Source organism: Astatotilapia calliptera, chromosome 6 (genome assembly GCF_964374335.1).
Source record: "Astatotilapia calliptera chromosome 6, fAstCal68.1, whole genome shotgun sequence".
Lineage (NCBI taxonomy): Eukaryota > Metazoa > Chordata > Actinopteri > Cichliformes > Cichlidae > Astatotilapia > Astatotilapia calliptera.
In genome coordinates this window covers 8341403-8357365 of record NC_137427.1, presented here as the reverse complement: position 1 = coordinate 8357365, position 15963 = coordinate 8341403, and the positions used below count along the sequence as shown (strand labels likewise).

Here is a 15963-nt window from a genome sequence, read left to right as displayed (position 1 = left end):
CAACACCTTCCACACCCCTAACTCATCCATCCATCCACACACGCCATTTTGAGTGCGTAAATATGTGCCAAATTCAGTCCGCAGACCTGCTGAAACTTCGCACACTTGTGTAAAAATAGCGCAGGAGCAGCCTCGAACACCTCCAATATTCAAACTTCCCGCACTTATCTTATACAAATCTGTTACAAGCGCAAAAGGCTCTTCAAAGTCCGTTGCGTGACGTTCACGAGTTGCACTACTTTTACTGTCATGCGCTGGCTCAGTGTTTTGCCTCATCTATCATGGCGGAAAAGTCTTCCCGTCTTACACTTTACGTAAACCTGTGACGTTTCTATTACTTAAGCAACTTTTCACAGCTCATATCGCCATCGAAAAGTCATCTTATAATCTGATCACCCACCTGAGAGGGGAAAAAAGGTAGGCTACTATAAAGTATTTTGTTTGGATATGTTGATCTTGATGTATTTGGCATGCTTTAAGGAGAAATGTGTGAAGCATTTTACACAGGTTATAAGGAAATGTCTGATTAAACATTTTTAACATATTTGTTTAACCCAAATAAAAACTACACACCAAAGTTTGCCCCTTATATAATAAGATGATATAACAATACCCAAACACAAAAGTAACTTTGCTACAACTTGCACTCAGGTATTATTGCGTAATAACGCCTCAAACACTGTGAGGTGTACACTCTAATATGCATTTACTTTTATTTTGTGCCCTTTAGTAAAATGGCTCTCAGAAGTGCCTTCACACGTCTACTCTCCAACAGCCGTATGTCCGTGGCTGTCACTGCATCCAGAGCTCAGGGCACAGCGGTTGCAGCACAAAAAGGTACGACTGATATTTTAGATACACAGGAAGGTAGTGTAAAGTTTGGAATCACAGTCTATGGGTGTCTTGAGGTAGGAAATGCAATTTTTAGTTGTGATAAAAAAGAAAGCACACATAAGAGCTGGAAAAACATGAATATGTTTTCTATATTTGTCTCAGATGATCAACAACACTTTAAATTTACATCTTTAGGTGCTGAAGAAGCCAAAAAGCCAGCAAAGCCAGGTAAAGATTTGAAGTGAATCTTATGTTCTATTATAGTGATGTGATCATAGTGAATGTGTGTGTGTTAATGTTCTGGCGCTCAGCCAAGGTGGCATTCAACTGGCGGGATGCACTCAACCTGGAGGGTCAGCTGACGGAGGAAGAGATCATGATCCGGGACTCGTTTCGGGACTACTGCCAGGAAAAACTCATGCCGCGTGTCCTTATGGCCAACAGACATGAACGTGAGTTAAGCAGGATTAATATGTGTGGTTCAGGCTGTGCACACTGTGAATAATTCAGAAAAAAAAATCTGTTTCTGTCTTTAATCCGCCTTTACATTAAGGTGTGTAAAATGAATCTCATCTAAATATTTGTCATTTTCTTATTTTCTAACATGCGCCATGCTACAGATTTTCACCGTGAGATTGTCTCAGAGATGGGAGAGTTGGGAGTCCTAGGCCCGACTATTAAAGGTAAAACAAACAAAAAAAACTAATGCTCCCCCCTCCCTCCTTTTTTCCTGCTTTTTGTTATATTTCACTGATTACACTTAGTAGTTTTTTTAAGTTGTTTTTTTTCCCTTTACACTGCAGGGTATGGTTGTGCAGGTACGAGTTATGTGGCATATGGTTTGATTGCCAGAGAGGTTGAGAGGGTGGACAGTGGATATCGGTCTGTAATGAGCGTCCAGTCTTCACTGGTCATGCACCCGATTAATGCGTACGGCACAGCAGCCCAGAAGGAGAAGTACCTGCCCCGGCTTGGTAAGTGCGACATTCTCTCCTCTTGTACTTGACATTTAAAATTTGCAAAGGGCTAAAATCCATCTGATTTCTGGTGTGTGTTTATTTGTTCTGCAGCTCGGGGAGAAATTGTAGGTTGCTTTGGTTTGACAGAACCAAATCATGGCAGTGATCCCAGCAGTATGGAGACTAAGGCCAAGTACAACCCATCGAGTGGTACCTTCACCATCAGCGGAGCTAAGACCTGGTAGATAGACACATATAGAACAAGATGTATTGGTTTGAAACTTGCATGGAGTAAAAATAAGACAATGGAGCAGAGACCTGTATAAGTTTATATAACTTGGAACTGTGTGGATCCCCATACTGCCCATATGGAAAAGAAATAGTAAAAACTTATATGTGATTACTCATGAAAGTGGCCACTTTCTCATTACTTTCATACATTGTTTTAGTAAGTATCCAAAACATACAAGTTTCATTATATAATTTTTCAAGGGATCTTATATCCGTTTTCACTCTTATATGCTTTTCATACAAGTTTCACACAAGACAGATACAAACTTTATAAGATTTATATATATCTTTTCCATATGGGTGAGGACACAATAGTTCTGCCATTTGATGACTAATCATATAGAAGTAAACATGTGTAATAATTTAGACATGCTGACAAAGCCTGTTGCTCTCTGTGAAACTAAATTACTTAAATATCTAAATAATCAAATACACTGATTTCCCCACATCTTTTCCTAGGATCACAAACTCTCCTGTGGCAGACATTGCAGTAGTCTGGGCGAAGTGTGAAGATGGGAGAGTGCGGGGTTTCATCTTGGAGCGTGGCATGAAGGGCTTTTCTACCCCCAAGATTGAGGGAAAATTTTCTCTTAGGGCGTCTGCCACTGGCATGATCCTGATGGATGAAGTAGAAGTTCCTGAGGAGAACCTGCTGCCCAATGTCTCTGGCCTCGGTGTAAGTTAATGTTTTATCTAATGAAGTTTGGCAAACTTAATTTTTACAGCTTGTATGAATATTAGTAGCTTAAATTTTTTGTTGTTTGTCTTTGTATACAGGGTCCTTTTGGTTGTCTGAACAATGCCCGGTATGGTATTGCCTGGGGAGCTCTGGGAGCAGCTGAATTCTGCTTTCACGCTGCTCGACAGTACACTCTGGACAGGTACACAACTGTGTTTGCAGACATTGCCCAAAAACGTGGCAAAACATAAAAATCCAGAGAAAAGAGATCCATGTTACCATTTCCCCCGCACATGGCTCATACCTTTGTATCCTCCAAACAGAATCCAATTTGGTGTGCCACTGGCCAGAAACCAGCTGATGCAGAAGAAAATGGCTGACATGCTAACAGAGATCACCATTGGGCTGCAGTCATGCCTGTACCTGGGAAGGCTTGTTGATGAGAAGAAGTGAGGGCTGTCTTTCACGTGTCACTGCCTGCTTTATTGTTTGCTGTTCTACTGCCCCTCCCCTGCAAAAACCCCCCCCCAAAAAAACAACTAAAGAAGGGTTTCTTTTGTTTTTTCTTCCTCATCTTAATAGGGCGGCACCGGAGATGATCTCCATGCTGAAGAGAAATAGCTGTGGCAAGGCACTGGATATTGCTAGACAGGCCAGAGACATGCTAGGAGGAAACGGCATCTCGGATGAGTACCACATCATCCGTCATGTTATGAACTTGGAGGCTGTCAATACATATGAGGGTAGGGAAAATTAAAAGTAATGAAAAGGCTTTTAAACTCAGCAGCAGTTACATATGTCCACCACTAGATGTCAGCAATGTACAGATTATTGACGGAACGTTTTTGGTTTACTTATTAAACTGTATTTGAGATATTTTTTGTATTTGAAAACAACTTATGACCTTTTTTCCATTTCACTACTTTCTTTATAGGAACCCATGATATTCATGCCTTGATCCTGGGCAGAGCGATTACTGGACTTCAGTCTTTCACTGTGGAAAACTAAATGATGTCAACTATCTTCTTCAAACTGACTTGAAGTGATGAAATTTGAAACTAATTTACCTCATATTAAGAGCAATTCATGGTGGGATACATCACAAACACCTCATCATATTCACATTTATAGCATACTGGGGGAGGCAATATATTATTGCCTTGTTAAAGTGAATATTAAAGGTCAACCTAACATAGCTTACGGTCCAACTGAGATATGATATTTATGATGACAATGCATGTAAATAAATGGCTTGAAATAAACAGGAAGATGTTTTAATTGAAGACCCTAAATAACGCGTCTCGAATTCTCAAATGTTTTCATGTCACATTGGTTGATTTCAATCTAAAGAATCGCACACTGGGATCACTGTAAAGACAACAGTTTATAACAATACATAAATGGTAAAACACAAGTAATTTAGAATATTTTGCTTGTTTGTTGTCATTTTATTTACTAAATCAACTTATGTTAAAACAAAAGAGAGAGAAAACAGTATTCAACTTTTCTTATCTTGGACTGAAGCCATCAATGTTAAGTAGAACTATTGTCCTATAAGCAACCAAAAGAAAGAGGAAGCAAAACACTGAACATTACACTGAATATATTTACTAATACTGAATAACTTAATGAGTTCACAATACGATTAACTTCAGATAGAAATTATAATCTCATGGCATGTCTCCTTCACGGAGACATGCCAGGGCTCTGTTGGCTTCCAGCAGCTCATGACTGAACTTTGTGCAGCTGTCCAGCACCTCCTGCAGCTCCTGCAGATTCACCTGCATCCTGTCACTGTTCTCTTCAAAGACCCTGTACATGTGCTCCTTCATCTGCATGCACAAATCTGTCACCTGATAGATGGAAAGGATCAGAACAGATCAGAGATGGTCAGAAGCTTTGTAGACATGACAGCCGAGCATCTGCTACTAGCTCCAGCTAGATGCATAAAATTAATTTTGTACCTTTTCTACCAACGTCTCCTGAAAGCTGTCTATCATTTTCTGGTTACTGATGCGGCTTTGGTTAATCTTTTCCACCAATTCCTGTGCCTTTCTGCTGATATCATCTGTCCTTGAGCTACAACAAATGTAGATTAGATTAGAATCCAATTCCTTATTGAAGTTAAGATTCCTATTTAATTAACATTTTCCCCACTTCCTTTACCTAACGATCTGTCCTCTATCCCCCATCACAGATTGGTTCTTTTAGCACATAAGTGAAATCCTGTCTTCCTGATAATTTAAGGGCTGCACTCTCTTTCACTCACTCTTTTTCATCACATTGGGCAGGAATTATTTTAGTTTAGTAACTTAATGTAACCAATAAATTCATAACTAGTGTAAATTGGAAACTTTGCTTATTTGCCAGACATAGCAGTCCATGGTTCTTCCACCCATTTAATTCACAATTGGATTAAATATACAGTAACTTAAACCTTTAAGTACAGAAGCACTTATTATTTGAGGAAAGATACAAGTGATCTTAAAGTAACGTTCCCAACATTACACAGCTGGGTGAGTAAAGATGACTGATCTACCTGCTATGGTGCTCTTGAATCTCAGTCACGCTCACACTTGAAGATTCCCCCCTTGATGAATCACAGTCTGTGTCTTCTGTCTGCCTCATCAAACATAATGAAACAAAGAAATTATTCTACTTTAATCAGCTGTATAAGAAATATTAATCATGGAGATCTAATGCTGCAGATGCTCTGAATTTCAGGAAGAACTGAAATTATAGTTTAACCTGTATAATCATCAATCACCCAAAGTAAAATCTCAGATAATTAAGGCACTAGGCTACAGTACCTTCCTCCTTAGAGCTCAATTTGAGGGATGGACTACTACCGTTCAAAAGATATTCCAATGTTAAAGGAAAGAGCCGCCTGTAAAGTGCTAGTCTTAGGTGTTTATTAAGCAGTGGTGTGGTGATACTGGCCCCTCCTGGAATACACTGTATCCACAGAAACACTGGGGCACCTACACATTACACCTGCAGGAGCTGTTCATCCATGGAAACCCACACAAGAAGCTCCCAGTGAACAGTTTTTGTGCTGATATTAAAACCAGAGGAGGTTTGAACCTCTTACTGGGTCAAAACCATTACAAATTATGCCCTAAACCCTATTCTGCAACTTTACCTTGTAAATGGCTGATCCTAGATGCATCCACTTTGCAATAATAACACTTAACAGCTGATCACTGAATGTCTAGTAGGGAGGAAATTTTACAAACTGACTTGTTGCAACAGTAGCAAAGACCCATCCTTTCACAAATGAAGAAAGATTTCACGGCTAGGTGCTTGATATGACACACCTGTGGACCATTATTTATTTTCATATAGTGTTTTTAATCATAACTGCACATAATCTTTGTCACCTTATCTAAATATGCCAGTGTTGTTTTTATTCTTGTATTAAGAGAATACACATTACCATCCGTGAGACTTCACACCCTTTCTTGGGAGTGTACTGAAAATTTGATGGTAGGTCCTCAAAACCAAAATCCATTTGGGTCTTTTGACTCTGCAAAGCTAAATCTGAGCTGAACGGGGGAAAAACAATCACACCATTACAAAAAAGTTTAAAATACAGTCATTAGCAAAAGTATATAGCTAGTTAGGCTAGTCTGTAAAGCTAGCTTAGTTACAGGCATATTTGCGTCAAAAAGAACCCCTCTATATAACATACATATTACATTATTCAGTTGGTCATATACAGTAATAAACAAGGGCTATAACCTAGCTTTGGCCCAAAACTGCTACACAAATAATGCTTTACACTAGCTAACGGCTAACTACTACCTATTTAGGATTAAAGCTAGAGTCATAATCCGGCGGTTTTTCTACTAAAACCTATTCAGCCATACTTACTTGAACATTATTGTGTTAAAACCACAGAATGTATATATCATGTGTGTCTGCAATTAATGGTTAAACGGGGAGATGTTCCCAGATACCTCGAAAAGTTGGGAATAGTAAAGCAACAGTAAACCACACTCGACTCCAAACCCACCGACGTATGATTATAATTTTGTAGATATAAAAGCAAGGTTATCATAGTTAAACTAAATGAAACTACTGGTTAAGTTTTAGTTAACTGTAATAAATTAATAAAACAACAACCATCTGAATGATCCTAAAAACAAAAAATAGTCCAAGCGGCTTAATTTATGTATATACTTTATTTTTAGAATATCCTAATACAAGAAAAAGCAGCTTAGATACACATATTTATTGAAACTGAGACGTCTGGATACCTGAGAGTTAACCGACTTTAAAAATGGACGTATTTGTCATATTTCTTACATACCTTAATACCAGTAAATGTCTAAGCAGAAAACGCGATTCATCAGGTCAGGCAATATTTTTCTAGTCTTCTTTTGCCCAGATTTCAAGGTTTTATGTTTATGTGCATTCAGAGATGATGTGTTTTCACTTTTCTTCTGATATCAACAAGGTAGAGAAGAAGAGAGCCAGAGAACTGCCACTCACTGGATACTTACTTTTGGACCATCTATAAACTCTGTAGATGGGGAAATGTGAGGAAATTCAAATAGATCAGCAGTTTCTAACATTTTCAAACTTCTGCCTGGTGTTAGAGCCGTTTGATGTTTTTGGTGCTATTACAACTTGTCACCACAAGAGGGAGTAGTAACGCTACTTGCCACTGTCTCCACTCCCATTTAATCCAGGTTCAATGCTGCTCAGGTGTGATGTGTTAGGACAGAGGCAAACAGTTTTTTAACCATGTATCATGTAAATGAGCGTGTATCATCAAGTATGGTTATGTTAGATCCTTTTTGCATCATCTTAAAAAAATCAGAGCACCCAACTTCGGACGGGCAGATGACCTGCTCCACCTCCTGAGGCACAGCCATCCCACTGAACTTTAGCAGGTCACCTTGATCAGGTCCACATACCTAAGTGCACTGAGAATTCAATAGTCTGAACTGATGTTATGTATATTTCTCATGTATGTAAATTGACTTTTATTTGGCTTAGAAGAAAAAGTTTGAACTAAAATTCACGTTATTTCTATCAGCTTCCAGAAATGGTGGTCTTCTTGCAGTAAGTGAGTGAGTTAAGCTTTTTCCTACAAGTGATATTTGGATGTGTTTTGCACTTTAACTGCAAAGTTTTTGCAGCTGCACTTGAAAACAACAGTTCTTTGCATATTACATTAGATTGACTGGTTGATGTTCCAATAATATGGCACCAACATGACCAAGACGAGCAACGCAGCTCATGAGCTCAAAAGAAGGCAAACATTAGGTAATGTTTAAGAAGACCCAGCTTTTTAAATTTAGACCTTTCCAGGTGATGACCCCATTAAGCTGGTTTAGATATTGCCAATAGTGTCTGAAGCTATCATGCAGACAACTTCCTGTTAAAAGGCTGTAGAAAGAAAACTCTTTTTTTATGTACTTTTTCACAAGACATAGGTTCATTTTTTTATATGTTGTATCTTTTTTTTTTTTTTCAAAAGAAAGGATGCAAGCTAGTAGTAATAGTGAAACACCTTTAGGAAGCTGGTTTGTCTGAGCTTTTCACTGGGATGCTCTTCATATGTGTGGATTTGTGGGAATGGGTTTAATAGTAAGTGAGTATTATAGCTGAGTAAGCACTTACAAGATAGTTGTGGATTAGGTGCTCTGTCATTCTGTGGGCTGGGATTGGGATGGGATGAGGAGTTGCTTGATCGCTGCTGTGATTTGGAGCTTAATCCCTCCCTTCATCTCTCTCTGTCTCTCTCTCTTGCTCTGCTGCTGATCATAGTCTGGATTATTTCAGAACAGAGATTGCAGCACGCAGGAGGCAGCACAGAGGCTGATATCCTGATTTTTTTTTTTTTTTTGCTTTACTGGAGGATGAACTGATGATAACAACATGCATCATAATGCAAATTAAAGAATAAGCTGGGTAGAAATATGAGCTGGAGGGATCCACATGTGTTAAATCTGCAAGCAGCAAACACATGGTCTTGGCAGGTGGGTAAATTTACTCCTTGACTGGATTTGAAATGATAACAGATGTAGATTTTGACACTTTTCCTGTAAACTGTTGGGAGTGACGTCTCAGCAAGAAGCTAAATTATACATGCAATGGAATAACTGCTTCTCTGTGCTGGACGTGGAGGCTGCTAATCTGGGAATATGGACAGTTTTAACTACACAGAAGAAGGATTGCCATCATTTCAGTATTTGGTTTACAATGAGGAGCCTCTCTATAAGGAGTACAAGCCTCCTCCCAGAGATCTCATCCAGCTGCCCAAATCGGTCCTCTACCTTCTGATGGCCGCCCTGGTCGTGGTTGCTGTAGCTTACGCTATTGTGGGTCATCTCATCAAAGACCTCATGCTGGATATAACAGGTAATCTATTCTATCAGAGGTAGCTGCTCACTCCAATGATCTGAAATTTTTTTTATATACAAGACCATATTTTATTTTATTTTTTAAAATTGGAATAAAGTGATGTGCTGTGGTGTTTGCTAATGTGATGTAGTAGTTGGAGTAGTTTGTATTAATAGTCCAAACCTTAAATCCTTTCACCTTGGAGATCCCTGTACTGGGACCAGGCTGTATCCTTTTTAAAACACACCCGCTATTTTTAAAGGACTGCTAAACACAAGTGAAGAGACTGCAAACTACTATCACTAGAACAGAAACATTATGATTATGGTCATTACCAAAGTTTCAGGTTTGGTGGAGTTGCAGCTGAGGTTTTCTGACATCATTGTCAATGTGCAATGCAACCATGAACATGCTCTTTACTAGTTCGCCGTTTTATTTATTAGTTTATTTCTTAAAGAACCCGAGGTTACTCGATTTGCCTTTTACTGCTGTGCAGACTGAATTTTGGGTGTTTCAGAAGTAAATTATAGGACAGTAAAGGTCAATAATTTTGATCTTATCCCTGCTTTTTTATCCATCTACAGACTGTTTGCTGGGACCAATTGAAGAGGAGCTAACGAAAGATGGAGAGGTGGAGGGAGTCAGCCCTCACCACATGCCACCTGCCCTCACTCACTCCCACCCAAATGCCTTCCACGTGTGGGATCAAGACGACATCATCATCCCTATGACGCCCGAGCATGAGAGCCCGCTGCCCAGCCCTTTGATGACTGTCTCCCACTACATACCGTCCTTTTTCCCCAACTCCATCAGTCTGGGCAGCCCTTCTCACAGTCGACCAATCCCAAAGGAGAGCGATGCATGAAGAACACAAAGGATCTGAGACAGGATCTCAACCTTCTTCTGCTGAGCTTCTTTAGCTCCTTTTTGTCATGTCTGAAACACCTTTCCAAACCTGCCCTAGAGTCACCCTATCTGTCTGGAAATACACAAGTTGTATGACTCACAAGGCCAGTTTGCATGCATGGATTTCCTTCTCTTGGAGCAGCTGATGTGTATTCGACCAAGACGGGAACAGACTACTGCACATTTCCTGCAGTCCTGAGCTCACGTAGAGCCTGTGATACTTTGTTTAACAGCCTTCACTTGTTGTGGATTTGTGCCAAGTTAGCGTCATGATTATACCTTTTTCTCCTGCCAGTTGTCATGTCATCCTAAACTGTCACTAAAGTCTGTAGCTAAGATATAAAGAACTTAATTTTGATCATTTAACCACATTTATAATTGTGAACAAAGGCAAAGGTTCAAACTTCAGTTAATATCATGTATTAAAGCTTTTATTAACAACTGTTAATAATATCACAAAGTTTATTCACAAAATTTAAATACCTAAAGAGAAATAATAATGAAAGCAGTGCACCTTGAAGGTGTTTGTGCTGAATTCATGTGGTGAATATTGGTGCTTAGTCTATTTGCTAACACAGACTTATTCCTATACTAAATATATTCTGAGCCTTAGGAGGATAGGCTGAACTCGCTAATTAATAGGGTGAAGTTGATTCGATTAGTGTGACCTCTTTAAGGTGACTGTGTGATGCTTTCTAAAGATGTGAAGGTTACTTCAAAAAATGGAAAATACAAAAACAGAACAAGAATCTCCACTTTGATATTGAGGTTAAGAAAAGCAACATCAACAAATAAAACAAGTTTTTATTTCTAAGAATTTATAATTGATTGTTATTTAAATTCTAAAAAAAATGTGTATATGTAATGAACATCTGTAGAAGGGATACTTTTTTTTTTTGCTTGTTGGGATTAAAAAAACATGGTTATACAACACCAAATGACAGATTTCAGGGGCCATTTTAAGCAGCATATTGGCCGGCAAAATCCGTGGAGATTAAAAGCACATGGAGGCTGTGACAACACACACACATATTTGCACGCTGTCAGCACTTTCACTCATAAAAACAGACCATGTTAATACGACGTTTGCCAGCAAAGGTGGAGTAATCTCCTTTTTAGGTACAGGCCTGGAGCTTAAAAGGAGAAAAATGACCAGAGTAACATATTTCAGGGGGAACGCTCATTGAGTTCACATTGCTCATTCCATCTGTGAAACCCGGAGGTCAGCATTCAGTGAGGGGTGGAGATTACGGAGAGAAGATTAGATGAGCGGCTTAGCCTTTAATACAGTGTCCCTTTATTACTTTTGAGCTGTGGAATTAGATAATCGGACAGCATCGGGCCATTCTCAGTGTATGAACTTCCAAATCTTGTGTGAGACGAATGACTGAAGATCTTCAATGGCTTCCGGGGAAGAGAGGGGTCAAGAGCAGAAGCAGGAAGTAAAGAGCCAGAGATTAATGGGGAGAGGAAATGATCGGATTTAAGTGACCCAGGATTGAGCTCTCTGAAAGGGTTTTGTGTGACAGGGGCACAGAGGGTTAAAATTTCTATGACTGCATTTTTAAACACTGCCTCTGATGTTTGCTTTTGCTTGAAAGGAAAACAAATGCACAAATGTGGAGCTGAGCATTGCAGATGTGCAGGTGCACAAACGCTTCTCAAGACAACTCAAACAGCTAATTGATGACACAACTTTTTTATTTCACTAAATACATAGATTAAAAAAAACTTTTTAAAACCTTTTTTTCCTTTTGTTTTAAATCAAATCAATGTTTTCCTTTTTCTTGTTATTAATCCCACATTTTGTGCTCTCTTCTATTTCAGTGGTGTCAGTGGCAACAAACCTAACTAACTAACTGAGCTAACTTTGTAGCAGCAGAGGGCGGATCAAGGACTTCATCTGTATGTTATTTTAACAGTTTTCTTAAAATTAGTTTTAAGAAGTCTAAGATGTATATTGGTCTCCTAAAGAAGATATTTGTGACTTAATCTGCTAAATTTTTGCCTTTTTAGTGCTTTTTTCCATTCATGCCAGTTCTGAAAATATGTATGATAGCCACTTAAAACCTGAATTTTAACTGCTGCTGATGTACTGCTAGAACATACAGGCATCCACTAGATGTGAAAGATCAGTAGACTGACTCACTTACAGGAACTTTAGAAACTGCCTAATCTTTAGTGTCTGACCTGACATGTACCTCAGTCAGGTTTTCTTTTGGTCTACAGTGGATTTAAATAAGTCAGGGTTAAGTGATCCTTGGCAGTCCTCTATCTTCAGGTGATGGCTTACCCTCAACTGACTTCTCATCAGCATTGACTCACTTGGTGATTCTTGCTCTCACTCTGATGATGCATGACACTAGTGGACTTTAACTCATCCCAATTGGATCAGGATAACACTCACCGGCCCTGTAATAGCCTCGGTGTAGTTAAGGCAAGGCCAAGCTTAAGGTAAAAATGTTTGTGGCATTACATCATGTAGAATAAATTATAGTTCTTGCCTGTTGTTGTTTCTGAAAGCGATGGGTAAACATATTTTGACAATGGAGAATAAAAATCAACGATTCTCATAATTTTATATGAAACAGATTTTAGTTTATGAATTTTTTTAATATATATCAGCAGACGAAGGTAGAAAGAATAAAAACCAGCCTGTTGTCAGTCTCTGCGTCCTTCCCAGGTTAACTTTGACTGGCTGGCTGAATTTATTCAGATCACTGCAAATCTGCTGTCGTCGAGCCTGATCCTCTGCTGGCAGGCCAGGTGGTTCTCTCTCACAGACAAAAGAGCTCTCCCTGTGAAAGTCTTGACCTCTCCTGTCCTTCAGCAATAGCCAGCCTCATCAGTATTAAATCTCCTGATGTGATGAAGTGCTGTTTCTGGCACACATGTAACACAAGAATAGATCAACTCTAAATTCGTCACAATATGTCTTTTATTTGCAAAAAAAAAGTGCCTTTCTTTTGATGCATACCTCACCAATGCATTGATATTAACAGTCAGTTATATCAGAACTGGTAATAAAACGTGTACATTTCTTAAGTCTTTGGATTGAATAAGACTTGACAGGTTTCAGAAATCAGTGTAAGCCCCCAAATCATTCAATGCTTTCTCTAATTTCTCATTTGTTTTGAAAGACATAAATTCAGATGCACTTGCAGAGTAAGAAATTCAAGCACCACAGCCACATTTTCAAAAGTTCAGGACAGATGACAAAGGCACTATTTATTTTACAGTAGCATAAAGTCACATTTAAAACCAGATGATTCTTTTAAAAATGCTTTGAAATTAATGCCAAAGATTTAAAAAAAAAATAAGAGATCAAGACTCATTACTTGATTTCACACTTACGCTGCAGATTACACCGTATATAACTGTTCCTGCTCATCAGTCTATTCAAGATCTCTTTGCGAGAGAACTGTGCGATAGAGAGAAGTGCCTTTCGCCTGGTAGAAAGTCACGGTCATCTTGTTCTTTGTCACTTCTGCATGGATGAATCCTCCCAGTGTTGAAGCCTTGCCGGTGAAAAACTTAAGAGAATCTTTGGGAACATGGTGCCAGTGACGGGTGTCAGGATCCAGGAAGTTTCCAGCACCGCTCACCACATAGCCTATGTTAGACTCTTCGAGGTACTGTGGGAAAAAGAAGAGGAAAATTCATTGTAGCTCTAAGAGTAGCTATGCAGATTTATATCAAATGTTAAACATACTCTTCCCGAACCAACCTGCAGGTTGTGGTCATGGCCGCAGAGGTAAGCAGTGGCCTTGTATTTGATGAGCAGTGGACGGAGGCTTTGCACCAGACACTTTGTGGGGCCGTGCTCGGACACAGACCAAACAGGGTAGTGGCCTGCCACCAACAGGAAGTCTGCCTTGGACAGAGCCAGTCTCTCTTGCAGCCAAGCCAGCTGGCGATTGGCATCCAATTCATTCAGGGGTCCACTTGGCTTCTTGTCCGAATTGTCGTCAGAGTTACCACAAAGCATCACAGTGTCAAGCATGATGATGGTCAGAGTCTTCCCCGTGTTGGGAATGCGGAAGTTCAGCTCATAGTAGTACGAGGGGAATTTCCTATCAAAGGTAATGAAGAGGCATCAAAATTTAACTGAGTATTTCCTAAAAGCTTAAAACTTTAAGATGTCCGAACTTTATATTCTGCCCCTTACCATCTGTTAGATCTGCTGCTGTAGTCGATCTGGGCTTTGACATTCCCTGCGTGGTCGTGATTGCCAGCGATCACATACCAAGGGACTTGGAGGGACTTTGCAGTGTACACAGATTCAAAAGTTTCCTGATAAGAAGAAGGAAAACATAGTTACTGCTTTCAACACACAGTTTTAAAATACAGTGTTGTTTTTTCACGCCACATTTATTCTACTCACCTTAAACCGAGGAGAATCCACAGTGTTCACACCTTTGTAGTAGAAGTTATCGCCCAGAGCAAGAACAAAATCAGCTCCCATCTGGTCTGCTATTTTGCTCATTTCTTGAGCTGTGGCCTTCTGCACAGCAGTGATGTAGGGGGGATAAGGCACACCACCCCAGTCGCCCACTGCCAGAAACTTAATGGAGGTTCTGTTGCCTGTAAGAGGAAAAGAATATTAGTACTTCTGATTGGAAAGTAAGCTTATGAAAGTCAGTGTGGCGTAATACTCACTGCGACTTTCCTCCAGGTTTTGGAAGGCAGTTGGATAGCAGTAGGCCACGGGGATGGCAGCAATCAAGATGGATAAAATAGTGACTGCCATCTTCAAAGACAAAGCATTGGAATTTAAGTTAACGGCAAATTTAAACTCGGCTCAGTCACAAGATGTGACACCACAGAAATGAAAGTCAGCACCTGCAAAAGCAACAAAGCAGAAGCAAAATGAAACAACCAAAACCACAACCTACCATGTGACGCTAAGCTTCGCGCTCTCTCTCTCTCTGCCTCCCACTACGCTAAAGAACAAGTCCCTCAGTTATGCTTTTTTTTTTGTCCTAAAGGTGACTTGTGATTGGCTGCAGCCTAAAGCTGACATGCCTCAGCTGGAGTAAATAGAAACCAATCAAAGAAACCGTGTGTGTGTGAGGCAAAGGTCAAACGTCTACATAATTAAACAGATAAAAAGACCCTCAACAGAGACGCCACAACAACAGTGTGAAGTGCTGCCTGATTGATGAGGGGGGGAAACAGCTTTTCATGTGTAAAGAATAGGTGTCAATATGCAGAGATAATGTCGTCAAAGACAAAACACTCACGGCTGATGGGATCTGTTGGGACACTCTCCACCCTCAGAGTGATCGTCGTTCCCCCCTCGCCTTTTATCAGCAGTCCTGGAGGAGAGGATGTAGGAGGACCAGCCCCGGGACACGCTGGAGAGGCATGATCATTGCTCAGACACTGACTAGAAGGTCATAAGGGCACACATGTGATCTATTGTGGTTAATATAGCTGGTGTCCAGACATGTTTTCCACTTCAATATTATTCAGATTTTCCTGTTTAGCTTGTTTTCTTTCCATCTTTTGCTTCCTGCTTTTTGAATAACTTCAAAATAACACGTAAAACACTAAGTTCAGTAAAATAATGGGTCAAATTGCTGAATATAGTCTTGCAGCATTAAACATGAACCAAAGAAAGTTGATTCTTTTCGTCTGGACGTTGCATTTTCACTGGTTGAAATCTTTGATCACCCATTCAAATGACTTCAGTTTCAGCTGACTGCAGCTTTCCCAACCTTACAAACACTACATTTGCATAACGACTGAAAACACTGACTCACAATGCTTTCCAAAAAACGTGGTTAATCCCAGTTAGTTCATTTTGGTTTGGGCCTTTTTCCCCTTAATAAATGACAATCATCACCTGAAAACCGGCCTTATCTTTATCTCATATTAGAACTTGCTTGATCTGAAACACGCAAGTCTTACAAATATCCAACAAAAAAAAGAGGTTGA

At 39.7% G+C, this 15963-nt stretch overlaps 4 protein-coding genes across 8 annotated transcripts; 2 read left to right on the top strand and 2 right to left on the bottom strand.

The window, feature by feature from the left end:
* The first annotated feature begins 56 nt into the window (after positions 1-56).
* Positions 57-4046, top strand: LOC113023703 (glutaryl-CoA dehydrogenase, mitochondrial-like). The gene is made up of 12 exons (XM_026169995.2): positions 57-417; positions 731-837; positions 1030-1062; positions 1146-1286; positions 1455-1517; positions 1638-1808; positions 1905-2034; positions 2544-2760; positions 2862-2965; positions 3087-3212; positions 3346-3506; positions 3698-4046. Exons 2-12 carry the CDS (start codon positions 735-737, stop codon positions 3769-3771), a joined length of 1323 nt encoding a protein of 440 aa, XP_026025780.1. The 5' UTR covers positions 57-417; positions 731-734; the 3' UTR covers positions 3772-4046.
* A 144-nt stretch (positions 4047-4190) lies between these two features.
* Positions 4191-7402, bottom strand: syce2 (synaptonemal complex central element protein 2). 4 transcript variants are annotated; one of them, XM_026169998.2, is made up of 5 exons: positions 7269-7402; positions 6200-6308; positions 5303-5382; positions 4728-4842; positions 4191-4616 (listed from the first exon to the last, which is right to left on the bottom strand). In XM_026169998.2, the coding sequence occupies exons 1-5, from the start codon at positions 7277-7279 to the stop codon at positions 4434-4436; spliced, it is 498 nt and encodes a 165-aa protein (XP_026025783.1). In that variant the 5' UTR covers positions 7280-7402; the 3' UTR covers positions 4191-4433. The 4 variants fall into 4 exon arrangements, with proteins under 4 accessions (XP_026025783.1, XP_026025784.1, XP_080158838.1 ...); XM_026169999.2 differs by lacking the exon at positions 7269-7402 and adding an exon at positions 7076-7214; XM_080302712.1 differs by lacking the exon at positions 7269-7402 and adding an exon at positions 6723-6877.
* A 1152-nt stretch (positions 7403-8554) lies between these two features.
* On the top strand, positions 8555-10471 carry LOC145429378 (uncharacterized). Its single transcript, XM_080302713.1, has 2 exons — positions 8555-9135; positions 9702-10471. Exons 1-2 carry the CDS (start codon positions 8919-8921, stop codon positions 9980-9982), a joined length of 498 nt encoding a protein of 165 aa, XP_080158839.1. The 5' UTR covers positions 8555-8918; the 3' UTR covers positions 9983-10471.
* Positions 10472-12943: 2472 nt separating this feature from the next.
* acp5a (acid phosphatase 5a, tartrate resistant) lies at positions 12944-15387 on the bottom strand. 2 transcript variants are annotated; one of them, XM_026169992.2, is made up of 6 exons: positions 15267-15387; positions 14683-14773; positions 14408-14607; positions 14192-14316; positions 13751-14096; positions 12944-13658 (listed from the first exon to the last, which is right to left on the bottom strand). In XM_026169992.2, exons 2-6 carry the CDS (start codon positions 14771-14773, stop codon positions 13419-13421), a joined length of 1002 nt encoding a protein of 333 aa, XP_026025777.1. In that variant the 5' UTR covers positions 15267-15387; the 3' UTR covers positions 12944-13418. The 2 variants fall into 2 exon arrangements, with proteins under 2 accessions (XP_026025777.1, XP_026025776.1); XM_026169991.2 differs by lacking the exon at positions 15267-15387 and adding an exon at positions 14919-15186.
* Between the last annotated feature and the right edge of the window lie 576 nt (positions 15388-15963).

What these genes read in the sequence shown, in the direction of transcription:
- LOC145429378 (XM_080302713.1), top strand. Translation starts at nt 8,919, where the DNA reads ATGGACAGTTTTAACTACACAGAAGAAGGATTGCCATCATTTCAGTAT. An exon ending in CCTCATGCTGGATATAACAG is followed by an intron (nt 9,136 to 9,701) that starts GTAATCTATTCT and finishes ATCCATCTACAG; the next exon opens with ACTGTTTGCTGGGACCAATT.
- syce2 (XM_080302712.1), bottom strand. Translation starts at nt 6,823, where the DNA reads ATGATAACCTTGCTTTTATATCTACAAAATTATAATCATACGTCGGTG. An exon ending in ACTATTCCCAACTTTTCGAG is followed by an intron (nt 6,309 to 6,722) that starts GTATCTGGGAAC and finishes TCCCCCGTTCAG; the next exon opens with CTCAGATTTAGCTTTGCAGA. An exon ending in AGGAGACGTTGGTAGAAAAG is followed by an intron (nt 4,617 to 4,727) that starts GTACAAAATTAA and finishes TCCATCTATCAG; the next exon opens with GTGACAGATTTGTGCATGCA.
- LOC113023703 (XM_026169995.2), top strand. Translation starts at nt 735, where the DNA reads ATGGCTCTCAGAAGTGCCTTCACACGTCTACTCTCCAACAGCCGTATG. An exon ending in AGCGGTTGCAGCACAAAAAG is followed by an intron (nt 838 to 1,029) that starts GTACGACTGATA and finishes TTACATCTTTAG; the next exon opens with GTGCTGAAGAAGCCAAAAAG. An exon ending in CCTAGGCCCGACTATTAAAG is followed by an intron (nt 1,518 to 1,637) that starts GTAAAACAAACA and finishes TTTACACTGCAG; the next exon opens with GGTATGGTTGTGCAGGTACG.
- acp5a (XM_026169991.2), bottom strand. An exon ending in TGGATTCTCCTCGGTTTAAG is followed by an intron (nt 14,317 to 14,407) that starts GTGAGTAGAATA and finishes TCTTCTTATCAG; the next exon opens with GAAACTTTTGAATCTGTGTA. An exon ending in AGCAGCAGATCTAACAGATG is followed by an intron (nt 14,097 to 14,191) that starts GTAAGGGGCAGA and finishes TACCTTTGATAG; the next exon opens with GAAATTCCCCTCGTACTACT.